This window comes from Rhinolophus sinicus, linkage group LG06 (assembly GCF_036562045.2).
Source record: "Rhinolophus sinicus isolate RSC01 linkage group LG06, ASM3656204v1, whole genome shotgun sequence".
NCBI lineage: Eukaryota > Metazoa > Chordata > Mammalia > Chiroptera > Rhinolophidae > Rhinolophus > Rhinolophus sinicus.
Genome location: NC_133756.1, coordinates 1,557,294 through 1,574,099, shown reverse-complemented (window position 1 = coordinate 1,574,099; position 16,806 = coordinate 1,557,294). Strand labels below are relative to the sequence as shown.

General features: G+C 58.9%; 1 protein-coding gene across 4 annotated transcripts in view; it reads right to left on the bottom strand.

The window, feature by feature from the left end:
• Positions 1-16,806, bottom strand: part of CASZ1 (castor zinc finger 1) — a 150,150-nt gene that overhangs the window by 4,914 nt on the left and 128,430 nt on the right. For 2 of the 4 annotated variants that reach the window (XM_074334061.1, XM_074334060.1), the window contains 14 exons: positions 15,293-15,383; positions 14,362-14,526; positions 13,192-13,364; positions 12,115-12,956; positions 9,619-9,754; positions 9,315-9,378; positions 7,851-8,005; positions 7,589-7,711; positions 6,335-6,673; positions 4,628-4,826; positions 3,685-3,856; positions 1,665-1,816; positions 1,347-1,488; positions 354-653 (listed from right to left, as the gene is read on the bottom strand). In XM_074334061.1, coding sequence (XP_074190162.1) covers positions 354-653; positions 1,347-1,488; positions 1,665-1,816; positions 3,685-3,856; positions 4,628-4,826; positions 6,335-6,673; positions 7,589-7,711; positions 7,851-8,005; positions 9,315-9,378; positions 9,619-9,754; positions 12,115-12,956; positions 13,192-13,364; positions 14,362-14,526; positions 15,293-15,383 — 3,053 coding nt within the window. Of the gene's footprint in view, positions 1-353; positions 654-1,346; positions 1,489-1,664; positions 1,817-3,684; positions 3,857-4,627; positions 4,827-5,740; positions 6,674-7,588; positions 7,712-7,850; positions 8,006-9,314; positions 9,379-9,618; positions 9,755-12,114; positions 12,957-13,191; positions 13,365-14,361; positions 14,527-15,292; positions 15,384-16,806 lie in introns of those variants that run through there. The other 2 variants (XM_074334062.1, XM_019746785.2) reach the window with 2 other exon arrangements.

The following is a 16,806-nucleotide window of genomic DNA, read 5'->3' as shown; positions in this document are numbered from 1 at the left end:
ACCTTTCTGCCCCTCCCTGGGGTCGGATCCCAGGTGAACTCCAAGCAGAAGGGGTAGGCTCGGCCTGGCTGCAGGAGTATGAGGGTGGGGCAGGCACAGCCGTCTTGGGGCTCTGGCCAATTGCTGAGATGGGGTGAACCCCAGGGAACCCTGGCGGCGACACTCTGGCCTGCTCAGTGCTGAACATGAGCTGAGAGGGGCAGACTCGGGGACAGAGCAGGCTGGTCCTGGGCTGTGAGGGGCGCAGTGTGGCCCTGTCCTTGACCCGGAAGGCCACAGAACAAGGTCAGGTCCTGCACCACAGCCTTGAGGTTCAGCTGGGATGACAGACACTGTGAGAAGGCGTGAGTTACCTGCAGCGTCCTGAACTAGGGGGACGTCACTTTTTACTGGAGTTGGAGTGGCAGTGACGGGCGGGAAGCTGGGCGGGCTGCTGATGGGGTGGGCCAGGCCCCGGGTGGCTCCGAGAGTGGCACTGAGCAGAGAGTATGAGAGACAGGGCGGAGAAAAGAGACATGGGAGGGAGGGGAGGGGCGCCCGGAGCACGGCCGGTGAGAAGGATGGGGTCGGTGGGGGCTGCGGAGCCACGCGGGCAGCCTCGTCACCAGCGGCAGCAGGAGGAGGAAGAGAAGGAGGAAGAGGAGCCGGGTAGCCTGGAGAGGGTGGAGAAAAGCAGAAAACAAAAAACAAAACAAAACAAAGAAGAAACAAACAAAAAAGAACCAAAATGAGAAACCCAATGGCAGAAGCAAGTATGATATGAAAATATGTGGACAGATGAGCAGCAGAGAGGTGCCACAAAGAAGAGAGGGGGGAGAGAATGGGAGGGGGAGGCAGTGCAGGGCCAGGTCACAGGGGCTCGGCGAGGGCCTGCAGTAGAGCCCAGCCTGGCTGGGACCCTGCTCTGGGGCCCATGGACCATGCTGGGGACGACGGCGGAAGAGCCAGAAGAGGTGCCAGGGCTGGGGGGGGGGGGCGCCTGCCTGGCTCCCTGGGTACTCGCAGCCCCTCTGGCTGTGGGCTGCGCTGCTTTATTCTGTGGCTCTCAGGGAGGACAAGACTGGGTCCCCTCCTGGAAGCTGAAACTGAGGGCCGCGTGCTGGGGAGGTGGGCAGGCTGGCAGGCGGTGGGCGCCATGACCTACGTCCCATACCAGCTAGTCTCCTGCACACTGGCCCTTCTTCCTTTGAGGCTACTTGACTGTGAGCCTCTTGTGCCAAGATGGACTCCGCAGCACTGGGCCTTGGGAGGAGGGGCCCGGTGCAGGCTGGAAGGTCCCAGGCCCCCGCTGCCCCTTCCTGGCCTGCAGCTCCCCCACTGGCCCCTGGCCCCTGGCCGCAGCTCACCTGCTGCGGTGCTCTCGTTGCCCACAGGGGTGCTAGAGCAGCTCCGGTCCATGGTGGACGACCCTGAGGACACAGCTCCCGGGCTGCAGCCGGTGTAATCCATGTACTCGTCTGTCTCCGTGTCCATCAGGCTCGGGGGGCCCTGAAAGAAAGTGGGGGGCCCTGAGGAAGCTGGGCTGGGGGCCGTGCTGCCCACAGGGGGCAGAATGTCACTTCGGGCGGCACGGTCCACCACCTGGAAGCCAGAGTGGAACACGGGTGATGCCGTCTCACCACCCTGTGTTGGGAGTGGGTGGCCTGCCTGGGCCGGGCTCTCACCTGGGAGGGGGGCACACGATCAAAGTTCTTTCCCAGCATCCTCCGCATGTGCTTCCGGGCGTGGGAGGTCATCTGGTGCTTGAGGAGGAAGGAGAACTGGCAGCCTTCCCGGATGCAGTGGAAGTGGCTATTCACCTGGTTGTACTTGCAGCCTGTGGACACAGCCACCTGGCCATGAGCCTCCCCCAGCGGCCAAAGCTCAGGGCACTTACTGCGTGTCGGGCACAGTTCTGGGCACAGGGAAGTGTGGCCAACATGGCAGATGACAACTAGGGAAAGGACACTTCTCCCTTGGTGGCATCCCTATGAGGAGGGCTTTACCCCATCCTACCCCACCCCCAGGAAGTCCTAGGCCACCTGGCTGCCCAAAGCCTGGATCTCCCCTGTGGCTTAGCAGAGGCATGTGACAATGGCAGGCTGGTCCCCATCCCCTGCCTTGAATACTGAGAGGTCCATGGCGTGCAGGGCAAGGAACCCTAATGACCTGTCCATTAGGTCAGCCAACTCCCAGCAAGCCACCTGTCCCCACATCTCCTCTAGGGAGCCTGGTGCCGCCAGCCCCCAGACCTTGTTTAGACGGCTGCAGGCTGGCTGGCCCTCTGCCCTACCCCCTCCCACTTCTGCTTTGCTCTGGGCTGAGAACAAACAGAATAGGAGGGATTGAAACAGTATCAGCAAAGGGCAGGTGAAGGCCTGTCTGTTGCCATGGCACCTGAGCTGGCCAGGTGTCTTATATCATCCCCTAGCTTTGTTTGGCCCCAGCCACCACCAAAAACACCCAAAGTTGAGTAAATAACAGCAACTACAGAATACCCTGACATCTGTAAACTGAGCCCAGGAACAGCATAGGCCACCATGTGTTGACATCTGTTGCCATGATAACCATCCCTCTCCCAGGGCATGAATTCTTTTTGAATTAATACTTGAAGGAAGGGTTTGTTTCCTTTCTTTCCTGGCAGTTGACTTTGAGTATCTCACCCTTCCTATGGAAGGGCCAGTCTGCAGCAGGCAGTGGCCTCTGCTCCTCCAAGACCCTGCTGCCTTGACCACCTGAGTCACAACAGAACTTGCCTACAGCACAGGCGTCTCTGCCTAGCCTGCCTGGATCCCGCCTGCCCTCTGGTCTCTGGCCCCTTCTTGGGCAGATTCCTGCCCCGTATCTACCCACCTGTGAACATGAGGCTCCATCCTGAGGCAGGAGGGTGGGATCTGCCCTCTGCCTGCTTGTCCTAGAGCCCTCCTTCCCCACAGGCATCCCCAGGGCAAGCTTGGGGAGACTCTTTTATGGGGCTGGGGAGGGGGTGGCTTCCCTGCTGGGGGCCCAGAGTTAACTTTGAGGCATCTGTTGCCAAGCTTGGGGCCATTAGTGGCCTCCTCTTCCCAGTCCCATGGCCACCTCCTTCTAGGTCACCCCAAGTCACAGATGCTCTGGGCTGAGTCCACAAAGTACCTGCTTGTCCCACCAGGTCCCCAGCACTGAACACAGTGCTGGCCACAGCAGGTGCCACCGCCACCCCCCCCACAACCTCCTGCAATAGCACAGAGACGGCACATGGCTGTTCCTCAGTAAATGTCTGCTGAATGAGTGGATGAACAAATGAACAAACCATGGTCCACTGGGGACAAAACCCTGTTGTTAGAGCCATGGAAAGAGATCCCAGGACTGGGGACTTCAGGAGCTCCTAACATTTAACGGAAAGTCCGCTTGAAAAGAGAAGGGAAAAGAACCAAGTCTTGGCCCAGACACCCTGACGAAGCCCCAGGTGTTTCCACCAGGGTGGGCGCCGTGCTCCAAGCCACCCACACTCCTACTCGTGGGCCCTTGGGTTTTGTGTTTTCCCAGTTTGACAATGCTTGGCCTGTGATATCTGTGACATTTTTAACAAAACATGGAGCCTGATGTGCGAGGGCAGGAGGCAGGTGCCAGGAGAAGTGACCCAGGCCTCCAGGGCCTCAGGGGACAGAGCCACAGCCCCGCCACCTGCTATAAGGCCCTGTCCCTGGCGCTCAGGGGCAGTACCTAGCCGGCCGCACTCCTCACGCTTGGTGAAGTACTTGAACCCATTGGCTGCCCGCCGCTCGGCTTTCTCATGCTTCTTTATGTGCCACGGCAGCTTGGTGGTGATGTTGGTCACAAAGTAGCAGCCTGTCCGGAGACAGTGGTAGTGCCCGCGCATCCGGAATTCGCAGTGCTGCAGGGAGGAACAGAAGGGTCAGGACGAGGCAGGTGACTTCCGTGACCTCCCACCTACCCCAGGCCTCTGAGCTCTGGCAGGCCCCGTGCATATATGTTCTTCCATGCTCAGAACCAGAAAACAAATTAGGTAAAGACCTAATTCACATGTAAAAAAGCAGTATGCCCCTTTTGTCATTTGGCTGAAACATCCTATCTGGAATTACTGCCATCTCTCTCTAGTCCCACACCCAGAGCAGACATCATTAATCCATCCTAGCACTCCTCTATCTGCCAAAACCTAGGCAGACATCACTAATCTATCCCCACACTCTTCTCTGTACCTAGATCTAGTCTCAGACTCCTCGAGGCACTCACTGTAAAGGGGTTAGGCCTTTATGGTGAGTCTGATCTACCCTTCCTGTCTGGGACATGGACAGTTCACTTAATCTGTCCAATGGGCCTATTTTAAAATTTAGGCCTCTGGGGAAAGGGCGCATAGCTAGTTCCAGGAGGCAGAATGATACCAAGGGCACAGTGGCTGCCCAGCATATAGTCATCACTGAGAGTTAGGATGAAATGACAGACTTCACCAACCATTAAGCACCAATCTGAATCCCTGCCCAGGGGCCTCCAGGGCCCAGGGGCAGACAGTGTCCTTTCCAGAATCTGGAGGAGGCCAAATCAAAAAGGGTGTGAGAAACGGACTTTCTGCCAGGAAGAGCTGGTCCTGGGTCCTGTAGCTCCCTGCTCTCTGCACCTCCCTGCCCCACGCCTGCCCTGTACTGACCTGGTTAGGACAGAGACACTGCAGGGAGTAGTAAGCAAACTGGTCTCGCACGTTCACCAGGTTGTTGTTGGGGTTGATATGGTCCAGGCAGTGAGACTCGGCCTTGCCAGAGGTTTTGCAGACGTACTTGCAGTTCCCAAAGAGACAGTGGAAGTGGAACTTGTTGGCATACTTGCAGTCCGTCGCGAGGCAAGGATCGCTGGAATGAAACCACAGCCCAGAAAGTCATTGGCATTCCTGGTGCCCTCCCCGCCAATGTCCTGACATTTGCTCGTGTTGGGGTTGTACTCCCCAGTCCCTGGTGATGCAATCAAACAGAATAGCCCCTGAGTTGCCCTCCTGCTCAACAGGATGATTCAGCCTAAGGAGACTACAGATCCCAGCATGCATTGCTGCCTTCTTTTTGGAGCTCTGATGGTACATAAGGGATTATAGTATGCAGGCTGCCCAGAGCATTGCATGCTGGGACACGTAGTTTCCATGGCCACACCCCAGGATTATAGATAAGGATGGCTGCAATAACTTCTGGGATATGAAAATGAGGGATGGTGCTGCCAGCCCTGGCAGGATGCCAGGGAGAGCCTGGCTGGCATGGCACGGGCACCGCCCTGGATGTGGCTGATTGACAGGGTGTAGATGAGTGGGCAGCCCTACCAGGAAGCTTTGCTACCATGGGGCCTTGGCCAGTGGGAATGTGTGCCTTGTGTCAGGTCTTGCTGAGGCTCACAACTGCTGGGGCTCCCAGGGTCAGCTCGTGGCTTGGGGCGCCCACCCACTCAGAGAACCTCACAAGGCAGCTGAGTGGTGGAGCCGGTGGGGGAGGGAGGAGTGCTGGGCTGAGCCCCGGCGGCTGGCCTGCCCCTGCCCCAGAGCCCTGCCTCCCAGGCTGCAGACAGGTATGGGGGATGCTGCGCTCTCGCCTTCTACCCTGTCTGGCAACACAGCTGCCCCCCGCCCCACATCGAACCCGGGGTGGGAACTCTGACCAAGTCTGGGAAACTAAGAGGGCTGCCATTTTGGGAAGACGAATGGAAGAAGGGAAGCTGGGGAGGGAGGGAGAGGGGCGCAGCCCCGGGTGCTCAGAGAGGGAGGACAGCTGCCACTCAGGTGGTGTATGTTCACATCCAATTTATTACTTTTATTGAGAACAGGAAGCCGCACACATAATGATACAGAGTCACCGTTCTCGCCGCAAGTAGCCACCACCATCCAGTGAGGAAGGTCCCTTCCACCCCTGAGAGCTCAGAGCCCTGTGCAGGTGGGTGTGGGCCTGGAGGGGGCCTATCCCCCTCACCCCCAAACCATGACTTTGCTTGCCCTGCAGAGACTCAGCCATGGGTGTGAGCCACAGAAGAGACCAACCAGGAAGCCTGGAGGGAGATGCAGCCTTTCTCGCCGCATGAGGACCACCACTCCCAGCCCACCTAGATCGATCCTTGCAGCATCACCACTGGCCCCATGGAACAGTGGCCACTACCACCACCATCTCCCCCGACCCTGGCTGCCTGCTCCAGGAACAGGCAGTGAGGTCACAGCAGCAGCATCTTTGGCTAGAAGGACATCGCCTGATGACCGTGTCCCAGAGAGGCTGAGGACAGCCAGGGCTAACAGCAGGCTGAGGAGCAGGGCCTCCTCAGCTGCCCTCGCTAGCACCTACTCCCGAGACACGCGGGGGACACAGGACTCCCGGCTCATCGAGGGACTCACTTCTCCTGGAACTGGAGGAATCCGGGTTTGACCTGGGGCTTGGCGTTTTCTAGAGAAGTCGTTGCCAAGGGTGAAGTGGGCAGGTGAGGCACTGACGCTGGAATCTGAGGCATCTGGGGTATGGTGGAAGCCAGCTGCTTCCAGGCGAGCAGGGTTGGGGTGGAGGGCACAGCGGCCGGGCTGGGAGTAGGCCCCTCCAGAGAGGAAACCGTGGCCGTGGTGACGGCAGGTGCAGGAGGGGACGAGGGGGCCAAGGAAGGTTTGGTCTCAGCAGCCGAGACTGGGAAGGAAGCCTCTGCGTTTCCTTTCACTGCCCCTCCTTCCGTCCGGAAGTGGAAGCTGCAAGAGGCAGAAGAGGGTGTCTCAGGTGGAGAATGGAAAGGGCTCTGGGCAGGTCAACCCTTCCCTGCTGGGCACTCCTGAGGGTGGTGGGCCCTGTCTGCCTGCCTCAGAAGCCTAGGGGCCCAGTGTCCCCATCTTGTCCCCAGTGTTAGGCATGGTCCCTCCAGGAGGGAAGGAATGAGAACAAGTTGTGTCCTCCAGTCCTGAATGGGGACTCCTGGCTCAGTCCTCACTACACCTTCCTACCTGTGACCTGTCTGATGTGTCTGTCCCTAGCTCCTCCCTACACAGAGGGCATTCAGGGACATGAAGCCCATCCTTTCAGAACTTGCTCTGAAATTTAAAGGTGGGTCTCAGTATTCAAAGTCGGCTCTTTTGCAGACTAGCAGTGGGGGCTGCCTCACAGTGAGAAAAGCCGGGTCTGGGACATAGGGAGAAGTGAAGATCTGATTTAAATGTTTGCAAGTTCTGGGTTCAATTCGAATAGGCGGCTGGGCTTGCCACTCTTCAGTTCAATGGGTTTTACAAGTTAATTTCATTATTTTTAGGTCAAAGAAAATCTACAAATGCAATATTTTGGCTGGGAAAGGCCTTCACCGAGGGTCCCTTCCTGGGTCAGAGTTAGGTCTCTTCAGCCGGCTCAGCAGGGAGAGACTGATGGCTGCACTGAACCTGGGTGAGCTCAGAAGACCCGGCTGGGGGCTAAGCAGATGGAATGAAGGGGAAGCCTTTTTTTCGGGCAGCACCTTCTGAGAAGCCAACTCAGCTTCTGCGGTCTAGAGGGAGCGGCATAGGGGTTTGCATGGAAGGCTGCGAGAGGCCTGTGCAGCATCCAGCCCCACTCAGCCTAGAGCCAGGCTGGGATAAATGGGGCTGGGTTTCAGTGGGTCCCCTCTAGGGACCCCAACTCACTTGGCATGCTTGATGGCCCCGTCCAGGGTGCTGAAAAGCGCGCCACACTCTTCCACCACGCAGTGGAAGTGGGCCTTGTGAAGGAAGTCACACTGAGCATCGCAGAAGTCCTTGGTACCAAACCTGACCAGAGGAACCGGCTGGTTAGGGGAGCCGCTGGGGCTCTGGTGAGCCCGGGGTGTGTGGTGGGGCTGGGCGCCGGCCACCAGGTCAGGTGGGCATGGCCCCTCCCTCCCCTTTGATCTCCCAGCAAGCCCCTCACCTGCGAAGGTACACCTTCCAGGGCTCTGACAGTTTCTCCTGAGCCAGTGCCTTCACAGCCTTGCCCAGGAAGGGCGAGGACTCCACGGTAGGGCTGCCTTCCGCTTCCGTCTTGATGTTCAACAGGCTGCCGAGGTTGGGGTTGCCCTGAGACATCTGCGAGGAGGACAGGGGCCGTGCTTGGGGCTGGAGGACCTCAGGACACAGGCCTGGCTGCCCTGGGAGCAGCAGCAGCTCTGGGCCACTCACAACCGACCGGAGCATGGCAGTGCTGGCAGCAGGGAGGGAAGCAGGCCTGGCCTCCCGCGGCTCTGACTGTAGAAGAGCCCTCTCTGAATGGACGCAGCCCCGGGCCTGGCCCCGTGGAGATGCCAGGCCTCCTGCACACAAACCTCTTGCTGCTAGGAGCCATCACTCAAGCGGAGGCCGAGACTGGAGGCACACACTCCAGCCCAGCTTGCCCCAGACTTCTCGGCTCCCTGGTTATTTTCCTGCCAGGTTTTCAAAAGAAGTGCAGGAGGAGGAGGGATGGGGGGAACCCCTATGAATTCCTTGAGAACAAGAGAAAGCGCACAAAGGAAGAGCAAGGAGGGCGGGCGGGAAGGAGGCTCATGGGGTGAGATCCAGACAGCTGGATGCTGCTGGGCCAGGAGGGGGAGCAGGGAGGAGAAGCCCATGTGAAGGCTTGACCAGAGCAGGTGTGGGGCTCTGACAGGAAGGAAGGATGGGGAGCAGGGGGCAGTGACCCAAGAGGGGAAAGGAGAGCATGAGAGGAAGTAGGCCAGGGAGGGAAGAAAGGGGCAGGGGTGCGTGGGGCAGAGGGTAGTGGGAGGCTCCTTCCCCACCGAGGGCCCAGCCAGGACCCCCACTCGAGGTCCGGCTCAGACCCAGCTTCCTCCCCAACAGTCACTTGTGTACAGTAACCAAATTAATCTTGCTGTAGTCAAATTTATCATGTGAAGGGGGAAAATATATTTGAGATGATGTATAATTTACAAAGACCCTGCATTATTTAAAATAAATATTGTGGAGCGACCTCTGCGGAAGGCGTCCGAGACCATTACTCAACCCGAAAAGTGGAAATTGATGCTTTGCTCCCAGTTTGGTGCCCCCTCCCCCACCCCTTTTTAAACAAACAAAAAAATACATAAAATAAATAAATAAAATTAATAACTAAGAGCGAAAGAAGTTAGAGGGCTCTGGAAAAGCTTTTGGAGCCCTCCATCTGAAGAGAAAAAAAGGGTGTCAGAGGCTGGAATATATTTCTTCAGCCAGTTCATTAAATTAATTTGTAAGCAGTGGCTCTGAAATTATATCCGATGAAAAATGGCCTCAAAATTTAAATGGTACAAACTCATCTTATTAGAGGCAAAACATTAAAAAACAAACACATCCCCCCACCCCCCAGCACAGCTTTAATTTCTCTGGGTGGGGGAATGGGAGGCGTGTGATGGATGGTTCTTACCTTATTCATAAGCGAGGATAAAAGAGATGAATTTGCCGGGACTGCGTGGCCATTTGATTCATTACTGGAACATACAAACCAAGGGGCTTTAGCTCAGACGTGTACGTAGGACTGAGCCCAGGGCACCAGCCCGCCCAGCCTGGCCCTGGGGCTCCAGCCCGCCTGCTACATCTGCCTGGGCAGGGGGATGACCCCTTGCCAGGAGGGCTTGGCCTCTGGCCCCTGTTGGCCTCTGGCTCTGAGGGTGCTGTACCCTGAGCCTCCTGCAGGGGGGCAGAGCTGGGAGGCCACGGCCTCGCCTCACCTGGGCTCCTTCACAGTCAGGTCTAAACTGCGGTCCTGGGAGGCCTCCTGAGAACTTGGGGCGCCAGCATTCTCACCGGGCTCCTGCTTCACCGGGGCCGGGGGGAACCTAGTGGGGGTGGCCTGTTGCCCATTTCCTACAGGGAAGGGGAGGGAAGATGGTGTTAGAGAGGCTGAGGGCTTCGTACAGGCACAAACCGGGACCCCCAGAAGGGAGGGCAGCGGTCCGGGTGGGCTGGGGCCCCTGGGGAGTCGTGGCTGCTGGTCAGCGATTCTCCCCACTGACGTGATTGCTTGTGACGCTTACCCCTGTGTGGCAATTCTTCAAGTGATAATTATTGCAAAATTATGTCAAAGTCGTCCAGGCTCAGGGCCTCCTGGAGGAGAAGGGCGGGAGTCTGGGGAGGGGGCTGGGCCAGGGGTGGGGGCCCTTCATTTTCTTCACCAACTGTCACAGTCAATTTGTGGGGCTGCCGCTTAGGCTTTTATTAAAGACTCTGTTAACGCTGAGGGAAAGTGGCAGATCTAGACTGGGAGCTGTGCCCCCTCCGCAGGTCCCCACCCCACTGTTGCCGGGGCGACAGCCCTGCCTTCCACTGAGCATGCCCAGGAGGGGCATCTGCTGGGTCAGGGCTATGGAAGCTGACAGCCAATCAGAGTAGTTCAAACTATGTGACCCCTCCTGTCAAGCTGTCCAGGGCAGGGATATGAGGCCCACCCTGGCCAGCAGGGCTGGACCAGGATGGGTGGGGGCTGTTGGGGTGTGGGCGTGGGGGGAAAGGCTGGGGTGGGGTGGGCAGAGGATTCAAGAGGACAGCAGAGTAGGGGCAAAAGAAGTTGCTGACAGGAACAGGTCCACTGAGCCTTTCCCCACAGTCCCCAAGTGGCTGAAATATTCATCTGCCCCCAGGCGCTGCAGCTGACAGAGAGCTGCTTCACAGACAGCAAGTGGCATTTTATTAAAAAATAAAGGAAAACGAGCCCCCTTCCTCTTTGCTTGACCTTTCTTTTGGGGGAAGACTTTCCAAATGGAAAGAAAGTACTTGAGAGTGTGGCCACTGAGCCCAGTGCGGTCCCGGGGGGCTCCCCCCTAGCTTGCAGTCACCTGGCCAGAGGGGCGTGGCCCTGGGTAGTCCCGCTGGCCCTCCCAGGAGTGGAAGGTGGGTCACTCCAAGCTGCAGTGGATAGGAGCATCCCACTGGGGACATGAGAGTTTTCAGAACTCAGAGTGTCTGCACTCTGGCAGCTCCCCAGTCACTTGCCCAAGGTTCCCAGGGAAACAGGGCCCAGCCCCCCTGCCAAGCACTGATGGCCCTCTGGGCAGTCTGGGTCACAGGGACTCCCAATCTTGGCTGGTCTCGAGACAGTCTTGCAGGGAAGCAGGGTGCATGGGCTTGGGAGCCAGACTGCTGAGGTCCGAGTCTCAACTTCACCACCTTCTAGCTACGTGCCTGGCAACAGCCTATCCCCAAACTGTTCCATCAGCTCCACAAGGTGGGATTTTTGTCTGTCTTCTTCCCTGCCACGTCCCCAGCACCGGCTCAGAGCCTGACCCTCAGCAAGCACCAGTGGTTGTTGAATGAATGAACGAATGAATTAAGTGAGCCCTGAGCCGACTCTTCTCAAGGATTCGACTAGCGCTAATTATCCAGAGGTGGGGAGACCGCGGGAGAGGAGCGAGATAAACAGAAAAGTCAAATGCCAGGGAAAAAGAATAGGAAAAATTTTAGAAGGGCTGAAAACTTGAGAGAAAGGAGGATCGCTCCTCACGGTGAGCCCACGGGAGGACAGAGATGTGACTGGCTCCACGGCTGCCACGTGGCAGCCACTAGTGTGAGTAAAATGAAAGAAATTCCGATTGAATCCAGTTCCATGGTCACACTAGCCAATTTCAAGCACTCACCAGCCACATGTGACAGCGCAGAACAGAATATTTCTGTTGTTGCAGAAAGTTCTACTGGACAGGAATGGCTGGGAGGAAGAGCCTGGGAAGGGCATCCCTGGACTTGAGGGGCTGTCCAGGCACGAATCTCCTTGAGTGTCCCTGAATGCAGCCACCCACCACTGGACTCATGTCCCTTCCAGGTCACCGGGAGGAGGCCTTAAGGGAAACGGGGGCTCTGGGACTGCTCCCAGCAGGGGCTGGACTTGTGATGTGGCAGGATGAGAAGACCGCGGTGGGGGCCGCTCGCAACTGCCCGGGGACGCACAGGCACCCCATGAGGCCAGGACTATCGCTCCCACTTCACAGATGAGGAGAGAGAAGCAAGAGCTGCCTGGGGTGGGCAGGCCAGAATGAGGAGCCCCAAATAGGAAATAAGCAGGGTGGAGGCAGAGACAAGGCAAAGAGGGGGGCCTGAGGGGCAAGGGACTTGGGTGCAGGGAGTAGAGAGATGCCTCGGCCAAACACCCCCCCACTCTGCTCCGTAACCTGAGGCCAGGGAGCTCCTGGGGTCTGTAAGGTGCTTGCTTCCTGGGCAGGGCCCAGCCTGCTCACCTGGATCAAAGGTGGCAGAGGGCTTGAGGGCGGCCGCGGCCAGCCTGGCCATCATGGGCGAGATGAGGCCCTTGCTCGCAGAGATCCTTTCCATGATGGAGGCAGGGGGCACTGGGACAGAGGTGGCAGCCGCGGAGGCGGGGTCACCAGCTCCAGAGGCAGCCAGAGCAGGCGTATCAGGGGTTGCTGAGGCTGCTGCCCCAGACGACATGGCACCCATGAGGCCAGGGGCACCCACAGGCAGGGAGGCGCTGCCGCGGCCCGGAAGGATGGGGAAGTAGGGCGCAGTGGTAGGCAGGCCTGAGTTGGAGAGGGCCAGCGCCAGGGGGATGGAGCCAGGCAGGCCCTGGGACAGCAGCCCGGAGATCTTGCTGTTGGGAGGCTTGGCGGCGCTGGGCACGGCCTCGGCGGTGGCGGTGGCCGCGGCCAGGGAGGCGGAGGACTGCTGGCTGGTGGGGGAGGCGCTGAGGCTGGAGTTCTTGCTGCTCAGGGCAGAGAAGTCCACCAGGTCGTCGTTGCTGGACTCCTCGTGCTCGGTGTCCTTGGCGCCCAGCAGCGAGGGCGGCAGCCCCAGCACGCCCGAGGAGCGGATGTGCCGGCGCTCATGCTTGCGCTTGTGCGAGGTCATCTGGCTGGTGGAGGTGAAGGTGAAGCCGCAGCCGGCGCGGATGCAGTGGAAGTGGTTGGTGGCCTTGCTGTACACGCAGCCCTCGTACTTGCACTCCTCGTACTTGTAGAACTTCTTGAAGCCGTCCTTGGCATAGGCGTCGTCCTTGATGTGGTAGCTCTTGTGCTTCTCGATGTCACACTTGTTCTTGAAGGTGAATGTGCAGCCAGGACGCCTGGATGGGACACCGGGAGCTTGTCATGGGGCCTCATGGGGCCAAGAGGACGCCCTGCCCTGCCCCCACCATGACTGCAGGAGGGATGGGCCTCTGATGGGAGACCAGGCTGGACACGAAGGCAGAGCCTCTGAACAGCTCGCCACTCCCTTTCTACTCCCTCGAGGAGGCAAGGCCCTGAGCCATCCCTGGGACCTGGTTCCTTCCTTGCGTCCCTGGCCGGCCTCCCAGGTACCTGCAGTGGAAGTGCGTGGTCTTCTGCCCGTAGAACTGGCAGTCGGCTGTGCCACAGTCCTCAGTGGCCCGGAAGCGCTGGAAGCCGTCGTTGATGAGCTGGGTATTCTTCTTGTGGAAGTTCTCGTGGGTCATCACATCCGACGTGCTCGTGTACACCTTGTTACAGCCCACCTGCGGGGCCAGAGCGGCAGTCAGGGGCACTGAGGCCAGGCAGCCCTGCACCAAGGTCAGAGCGGCTGTTCTGCCGGCTGCCTCTGGGGCTGTGGGGCTTCGGGCCCCTGACCGCCCTGCTCAGGGGAGCTTTTGCACCTGTTAACATCCAGCTGGGGTAACCGAGAAGATTAACTTAGGAACCACAATAGAAAACCTCTAAGACCCCTGAGGCCCGGAGGGCCTGGCCCTGCCCCGTGTCCGGGGCCGGATCGTCTTCAGGGACCCCAGACACCTCCCGGCACTCGTGTGGGAACCCAGTCCTATAGGAGGTGGGTTTGGAGCCCCAGTCTGTGGCTGTCCCTCTAAAGCCCCCAGGGGTGGGCAGGGCTCGACCCTGGAGCCTGGTGGTCACCTTTAGCCCAGGCACTCGCTTAGTGGATGTTTCCTGGCACAGGGCCCTCCCCACCCACCCCAGCTGGGCCAAGGCAGCAATGTTGCCATATTGAGTAAAAACCAGTGGAATCTGAACACTCTTGAAGGCTGGGCCGTGCCAGTGTCTGCACCATCTCAGAGCCCAGAGAGCGAGCCCCCCTCTCCTCCTGGCCCAGGTTGTTTCACGGAGGCCATAACAACCCCCTGACAAATACCGGGGGAGGCGCAGTGACTGCTATTTGCAACCCAAAGTTGTTCCCCTTGGACCTGACACCTTGAAAAAGCCCAGACTCTGCGTGGCATTAAAACAAAGAATTAAACAAAAACCTCCTCAGGAACCATTTGCAATGCTGCTCTTGGTGTTAAAGCCTGAAAAATGTCGGTCTGTATAAACAGCTCACTGAATTTCGCCCACACCAAGTATGGCCATGGGGAAGGCCCCACCCTGGCCCACCAGCCACGGCCCAGGCCTGAGCCCCCAGGACTCGCCACTGGCCTGCCGTCCCTGTACCGGGATGGGAGACAGGGAGGCTGTCAGTGAGGGCCCCTGCCCGACAGCCCTGTGCCCGGGGAGGGGCAGCACCTGCATGCAGTGATAGTGGGTGCTCTTCCCGTTGAGGTGGCAGCCGTGGTAGTAGACGCTGCAGTCGTCCAGCGGGCTGAAGCGCATGAAGCCGTGCTGCAGGGAGTTGTCGCGCTTCTTGTGCATGTTGTAGTGCCGGATCACGTCCTGCTTGCTCGTGAACCTCTGCCGGGACACGCCAGGTTGGCAGGAGCCCGAGCCCACTGCCAAGCCCAGAGCGCCGGGGCCTGGCGCTGGCCCCAGGGCCCTCAGGTCTCGGTACAAACAAGCCCAGACTGCCCCGAGGCCAGCACACTGGACCTTGGAGGGAACAAATCCACAAGTTCCAGAACCACAGACCCTCCCCTGACCTTCCCCCAGACTCCCACTAGCCATGCCCAGGAGCAGAGAGGATGACTTGGACCAGATCTTTAAGGTAGAGGCCAGGATGGTGACAACTCATTTCACCCAGTGCCACCTATGGGCTATGCCAGGCTGGGCTCCCGGCGAGACCGAGGGAGCATCCCCTGGGCACACTGCCTGCACTCCCTTCTCATTCGCTAGTCCTGCACTCACCAGCGGGTAGCTTTGAATGTAAGTGACAGTCTATCCAAACCTCAATGTTATCATCTATAAAATGGGGCAGTAACACCAACCTCATAAGGACACTGGGAGGGGGCAATTAGATAAGGAACCGAGGCTGTCTGGCACCGCCCTTGGTGCAGGGTAGGCTCAGTGAATGGAGCTGGAATTCCTATCACCGGGACGCGTATGGCTCCAGGGCCTACTACGTGCCTTGTGGACAGGCTGGTAGTTTTTCTGGGGTTTCTGTCTGCCCGAGTTAAGTTCAGGTGGCCCAAGCAGAACTGAGCCCCCCATCCCATTTCTGAGCGGCTCTTCTGCTGCTGCGGCAGGAGCAGAAGCAGGGCGGGCGGGTGCCCATGGGCATTACCTGGTAGTTGCACTCAGGGTCGAGGCAGTGGTAGTGCTCCCGGTACTGGTAGGCGCAGTGGATGTGGCCGCAGTGCTGACTGCCCGAGAACCTGCAGAGAGGAGGGAGGCTCAGGCCCCTCTGGCTGCCAGCCCCAGGGAGGACCCTTCCAGGGGCCTTGGCCTGAGCAGCCGTGGGTCTGTGCCATGCCCCAGAAGTGTGCCAGGGTTCAGGGGGCCCTGGGGTCTGTGTGGGGATGTGGTGGGGCAGATGTGGTCTGCTAGGGTGCAGTGGCAGAGGCCTCAAAGGCCAGGACAAGTGATTGAGCCCGTCAGGAAGCCTAGAGCCGTTGAGCTGCAGACCCGTCGCATCTGCCTTTGGAGTGAATGCTAGGTGAGGCACAGAAGCCTGGCACCAAGGTGGGGAGGAAGAGCTGGGGCAAGCGAAAAGTCAGAGCAGAGATGGGGAAGAGACCTGGGATGGGGTGGGATGAGATGAGATGGTGAAGGCAGGCGCAAGGTGGCCCACCTGCCTTTTGTGCAGGTGCAGTTCACCTGCCCCCCCACCCAGCGCTGGGCCAGGTGCTGGGGACCCTGGCCGGGCCAGCCCAGGGCTCTGTTGCCCAGAGGTATTAAAGGACTCTCTGTCCTGGGCTTTCCTGACACTTGAAACAGTGCAGAGTTATGAATTTTTAAAGCACAGCATCTGTTTGGTTTCCCGTGGCAGGGAGCTCACTCTCCAGCCAGCTCCGCAGCCTGGAGCCCCAGCTGCCCGGTCGCTGCCCACCTCCCAGAAGACCCTGTGCCTTTTCCAGGCCCCGATGCTTCAGGGTGTGGTTCTCACAGCCTTGGGGACCGCCACCCTGGGGAGAGCACACATGACAACTGTGGAGAAGTTGGTAGGCTCAGCCTGCCTGCCCAGCCAGGATGGCATGAGACTGCGGGAGAGTGAGAGGAAACCCCCTTGTAAGGGGGAGAACCACTTGCAAATAAATATTTAAGCTGAAGCTGCCAAAAGGGCCATCTGCTGAGGCACTAATAATAATGATAATAATAATGAGAGCGGAGCAAAGCTAAAAAGACAGAGAGGGACAGGGAGGCAGAGACACAGAGAGGGACGGAAGAACCTGGAAGATGAGCAGGAAGACAGCTGCCAGGGCACGACCCCTGCCATGTGCTGCCCTATCGGGCACTAGCAGCCAGGGGCCTGATTTGGGGGAATCTGTTGAGGTGAAGGCTTTTTACTGGCCAATCCCGCTACCTTAAGGATGTAAAGGGGCAGGTATGGAGTCAGGTGGTGAGGGTCAAGGCCTGGCCTGGGGGGAGCACGGAGGCCATCGCCCCTTCTCATCCCGGACAGTTCCACAGTGGCCCGCACCCACCCCAGGCTCCATGTGAGCTGTGGAGCGGGATTTGCACTCACCTGCAGCGGGGCCCTGCCATCGGGCCCCTTCAGGTAACCTGTCCTGCCTGGGGTACAAGCTACTTAAGGGCTTGTGGCCAGCATCACATTGAGGGGGCGGGGCCTCTGAGATG